The 5,277-nt window shown below is 45.8% G+C and overlaps 1 protein-coding gene across 1 annotated transcript; it reads right to left on the bottom strand.

Annotated features, from left to right (window-relative positions):
• Positions 1-350: 350 nt before the first annotated feature.
• On the bottom strand, positions 351-4,854 carry inab (internexin neuronal intermediate filament protein, alpha b). Its single transcript, XM_008409610.2, has 3 exons — positions 3,663-4,854; positions 2,756-2,880; positions 351-2,636 (listed from the first exon to the last, which is right to left on the bottom strand). Exons 1-3 carry the CDS (start codon positions 4,803-4,805, stop codon positions 2,360-2,362), a joined length of 1,545 nt encoding a protein of 514 aa, XP_008407832.1. The 5' UTR covers positions 4,806-4,854; the 3' UTR covers positions 351-2,359.
• Between the last annotated feature and the right edge of the window lie 423 nt (positions 4,855-5,277).

The following is a 5,277-nucleotide window of genomic DNA, read 5'->3' as shown; positions in this document are numbered from 1 at the left end:
ACAAAAATAATTTCTTGCATTTGCAGCTGATGGCCAGTAGTTGATGGTGTATTTTATGATGCATTAGTGTCCACTTCAGTGGCCTGTGTGCATTTATAACATAAAAATCCACAAGAAGCACAAGAAAATGGCTTTTAGACAGCTGTCCACTGTAGTGACCGCATGGAAGGGTTAAATCATCTCAGCTGTTTTTTAAAATACAAGTGTTCATTACTTTGAGGATATCAATGATTAAAGAATATAAAGATGCAAAACGGTTATTTAAAGCATAAAAATTAAAAAATATGCTCAAAATGTTTAGATTGTCCAGCACACAGTCAGAGACACAATGAAACCATATGCAGCCTTGGTCAGGTCAAGTCTTTATTGATATGGTGTCATATGGCAATACATATATAGTAGTCACGGTAAAGAGAAAAGCATGTCAACTACATTCAATCCCTATGCTTTAGAAGTAATGGTAACTCTAATAAACACTACTGAAGATACGACGGAAGATGAAAACACCCCGCTTGACTGAAATATACACACTGAACATGGAACCAGAAGCTGCTGGTGYTTTAAGGCGTTTCACATTCTACAGTATTTCTTCTACAATATAGTTCAATATTGACAGCTGAGTATGGATTGGTGACATATTGTACTGGTTTTGTTTTTGTTTTTTTCCTTTTGAGAAAAATGTGCATTTAGAAAAGTTTGGCAGTGCCGCAGTTGTGGTGACATTTGTTTGTTGTTGTTTTTYTTTCTTTTTTGGTTTTTAGTGTAAGGCTTTGCAACCATGAGCCGTTCATCCATTGTCAAAGCGCGCATTACGTAAACGGCGACGGCGTTCAATAAAACCAAAACGCCCTGACGTCGAGGTCTGTCGCCCCCCCCTGTTCCGGTCATGTTAGGCCACTGTGCAAGAAGCACATGTATACAGTACTAAGATACTCGTCACAAGCTTCAGGTAAACACAACCAAAAACCAGAGCAGCTAGCTGTACAATCAGCAGTTTCTTTGCTTCTACTTGTGAAGAAGTGAGTGCAGTTCATCACGGCGTTGACCGCCGCGACCTGGAGTGAGGCAGTGCACAAGCAGGAATTAATAAAAAGTAAATAAGCTACAAGTCCTATAGTTACTCTAAGAGTGAAGTAGTTTCTACAACAGACATTTGATCCAGTCATGGCCACAGTTATTAAGAAGCGAGGTCGAGTTGTTTCTGTGATCCAGCAGGTTTTCGTTTAGCTCCGCGGGGTCTTCGGGTTTCATCGATGTGATTGTGGGGTTCACGGAGCATGGGTCTTAAACTATCTGTGTATATGATAAATCACACCCAGAGACATGAAACAAACAGAATCTCATGCGTTTTTGTGCTGAAGTATAATGTATGATCCCAAGTATATACTCAACCAGACTGAAAAAACACTATTCATTCGTTTTATATCAGTTACAAATTGGATTCATGTTTGTAAAAATGTATTCTCCCCTTGCATCCTCGGTAGAACATTGTGCAAATAGTTACTCATTCCAAGCTTAGGCGATTCATTTCTACTCAAGTGCTTTCAAAGACGACCCTTTTCGGTATATTCACATTATCGGCCGAGATCGGAGGCCTAGAGGTGCATCTTAAGGACGATGAAAGCGGTGCTTACCTTTCATGCTCAAACGACGCCAAGTCGAATGAGATGAACAATCAGCCAAGCGTGGCACACCACATGCAAATAAAGCTCAAGTAATACATTTTCAGAAACTGCTCGCTTCAAGTCTCAGCTTCATTAAAATAGCAACGCTGTGACATAGGAACATTGTTGATGAATTAAAAGGAAATCATCGCCCCTTTCTCTGGTCGTCTACTGGTATTAGAAGAAAACAGAATAGCTCAACTAGAAGCCATGGGTTTATATGATGTTGGACCGTTTTGCTATGTAAGGTTTCTTCCTGAAATTGTCAGTGATAAAAGCACAACACCAGCTGAAATGTTTCCAACCTATTTCTTTTGTGTGTGTGTGTGTGTGTGTGTGTGTGTGTGTGTGTGTGTGTGTGTGTGTGTGTGTGTGTGTGTGTGTGTGTGTGTGTGTGTGTTATTGTGCATCCTAACAGACAAATGCATATCCCTCAATATGTGTTGAGATTACATCACAGCTTGAGGTAAAAATTTGCTCACTGTGTCTCTCCTACAAGATGACTGGTGATGAAGACTGCTACCAAAGTGCCTGCGCTTGTTCAGCCATGACTTTTGTCGCAATAAAGTGATTGCTTCTGTGGAGTTATGACGGATYTGAATAAGAATAAACAGACGGGAGACGAAAAGAGGCGTGTGTTTGCGCGGGACAGAGCGAAGGTTTAGTGGTTTCAGACCCAGGCTTAGAGGAGGTTTCTAGTTTTTCTGATTGGTAGGGATGTCTTCTTGCTGCTTTTCCATCTTCTTGGTTGTCACCACGGTCTCCTCGTAGACTTCGCGCTGGGACACCTTCCCGGTGGGCTTGCTCTGCGGCTGCTGCTCCTCCTCCTTGCCCTCCTTCTTGGAGGTCTTGCCAGAGCTGGAGTAGATGCGGGTCTGGTAGCTGTAGCCCTGCCCGACACCGGCGCTTATAGAGGGGTTGGGGTAGGCGATGCCTGTTCCGATGCGGGTCTCCTCCCCTTCCAGGAGTTTCCTGCAGAGAGGGAGACACGCAGACAGCAGGGTTTAGAGACAACACACAATGAAGCACTAAGCCGTGAAGAAGAATCGTGTGTTTCGTTTTCTGTGAGGTGCCAGCGTGACCGATCATACCTGTATGCAGCGATTTCTATATCCAGAGCCATCTTGACATTCAGCAGGTCCTGGTATTCCCTCAGATGTCGAGCCATCTCACTCTTGGTGGTCCTCAGCTCATTTTCCAGCTCTGCCATGCTTTCCTAAGCAGGATTAATAGATCAGAGCTCTGGGTTAATAATAATTTGCAACCGCAATACTTTGACTCTAAAGCAGGGACGGGTATTCCTTTGTATGCCAATTGTGTTGTTCCATATACTTTTCTTGGTTAAATAAATAAATGTYTTATATTTCTGACATATTCTGAAACATTTGAGGATTTTTTTCCCTCTTTTTTAGTTTATATTTCTGATGAAAACTGATAGGAGTGATTGAAATGACTGTAAATTCGGGTAGATGGTGTGTATTCAGTGGGCGTTGTCGGATGCAGGGGAGTGTGTTTCTCTCTGGGGAGTGTTTCAGCACCAAGGACAGAGCAACTGCAGCTCATCCGCACCGCGACTTTTATGGTTCTCCACAGGAAAAACAATGCAAATGCTCRATAAATAAATACAACTGGAATAAAAAATAATAATAATAATCTAACAAATTAGCAGAGAAAAAATACTGAAAATATATATTCTTTTTAAAGTAGTTTTAATCATTGTGGCTTTTCTTTTATTCGGTTTTCATTCTTTTTTTTAGTTTGTTTATTTTAGTAATTCTGTTCTTAACGTTTATTTTCTCTTCTTGTGCGTCTATTTGCTGTCACTGCCTGCTGCTTTGCTGCTGCTGCACAGAAAKGTCCCCATTGTGAGACAATACAGAATATTCCTACTCTGTTCTATAAATATGTAACTGATCACTCAGATGAAACCCGTTCGTCCATTTTCATCTAGACTCTTGCGTTAATAAACAAACACTTACATAAATAAGCTGGAGTTACCTGGTAGCTGTTGATCTCCATGCTGTGCCTGTCCTCCATCTCCCGCAGCTGCTTCTCCAGAGACTCGGTGGTCCCCCTCAGGCTCTCTATCTCGATGGTCTTGGACTGCAGCTGCCTCCGGAACTCGTTCGCCTCCTCCCTGCTGGCTCGGATGGCGTCGGTGCTCCGGCTGGCCTGCTCCGTCAGGTCGGCGAACTTGCTCTTGTACCACTCCTCGGCCGACTGCAGGTTCTTGGACGCCATGGACTCGTACTGGCTGCGGATCTCCTTGAGGGCGGAGGTGAGGTCCGGCTTGGCCACCTCCATCTCCACGGACACCTGCGCGGCCTGGATCATGTCCGTCAGCTCGGCCACCTCCTCCTCGTGCACCTTCCGCAGGAAGTTGATCTCGTCCAGGAGGGACTCGATTTTCTTCTCCAGGTCCAGGCGCACCATGGTGGCGTCGTCCACGTCCTTCTTGAACGCCTTGAGGGTGGCCTCCGCCTCCTCCCGGGCGCGGAACTCCTCCTCGTACTTCCCCCTGAGTTTCTGCAGGTCGTCGTCGATGCTGTCCCTCTCTATCACCAGCTGGGACTTCTCTCCGTTCAGCTCCTCCAGCTGGGAGCGCAGCTCTCGGATCTCCTGCTGGTAGAGCTCCGCCAGGCGGGATGGCTCTGCCTGCCGCTGGCGCAGCGCCACCAGCTCGGTCTCCAGCACTTTGTTGTGCTGCTCCAAGTTGCGCACCTTCTCGATGAACATGGCAAAGCGGTCATTGAGACCCTGCATTTGCTCCTTCTCGTTGGTGCGGATGATCTTGAACTCATTGTTGAGGATGCTGCTCTGGGTCAGGTCGAAGGCCTCCAGCGGAGCGGAGAAGGAGCGAGTCGACTTTCTGCTGTAGGAGCCCACGGAGGAGATGCTGGTGCGGGACAGGGAGGAGGAGCGGTAGCCTCCTCCGCGGGAGGACACGCGCGACGGAGAGGAGGAGAAACGGGGAGAATCCCCGAAGATCCTCCTGTAGGAGGAGGAGGAGGAGAACACATCAGATCCGTAGCTCATCTTCGCCTGCGTGGACACAGAGCGCGGCGGTGGGCGCGTCTCCTTTATAAAGGCGGGGTGGACCCACTCACTAATTAATGCCAGCTGGAAACATCCGGCGTTCATGCGTCACACGGTCCMGGAAAACTTCGGGATGGTGTTTAGAGAGCAGCCATATAACCAGGCAAAATCGCCAAATAAAAAATTAAAGTGACATCCTGGGCACACACGCTCCAAACAATGCATCATTGCTTTATCCATATCATTTCCCTCTCTGTAATGAAGTTGTTGTTTTTTTTAATATGCGCAAAACTGCTGTGTGCTGGGATTCATTGCCATAGAACCTATCTGACAACATGAAATTGGCTTCAAAAGAAGATCCAAAAAGCAGCACGTCAGTTCAGTTTCACTTCAGATCAGAAATTCAAAACAGATGGAAGAAAATCCATGACGTCTATCAGTCCGGAACTGGTCACAAAGCCGAGGCTTTGGGAGACGCGTAAAAGTGGTGAATTTTCTCCAGAGTGGCTCGTCTAACTTGATGACACAAAATGTCATCTCATTTAGGAGGTTACGAAAGAGACAACATTTAAAGCAT

This window comes from Poecilia reticulata, linkage group LG1 (genome assembly GCF_000633615.1).
Source record: "Poecilia reticulata strain Guanapo linkage group LG1, Guppy_female_1.0+MT, whole genome shotgun sequence".
In the NCBI taxonomy this organism is placed as follows: domain Eukaryota; kingdom Metazoa; phylum Chordata; class Actinopteri; order Cyprinodontiformes; family Poeciliidae; genus Poecilia; species Poecilia reticulata.
The sequence above is the reverse complement of the archived record's forward strand: the minus strand, read 5'-3'. Positions and strand labels throughout refer to the sequence as shown.

What these genes read in the sequence shown, in the direction of transcription:
- inab (XM_008409610.2), bottom strand. Translation starts at nt 4,805, where the DNA reads ATGAACGCCGGATGTTTCCAGCTGGCATTAATTAGTGAGTGGGTCCAC. An exon ending in TGGAGATCAACAGCTACCAG is followed by an intron (nt 2,881 to 3,662) that starts GTAACTCCAGCT and finishes AATCCTGCTTAG; the next exon opens with GAAAGCATGGCAGAGCTGGA. An exon ending in ATAGAAATCGCTGCATACAG is followed by an intron (nt 2,637 to 2,755) that starts GTATGATCGGTC and finishes CCCTCTCTGCAG; the next exon opens with GAAACTCCTGGAAGGGGAGG.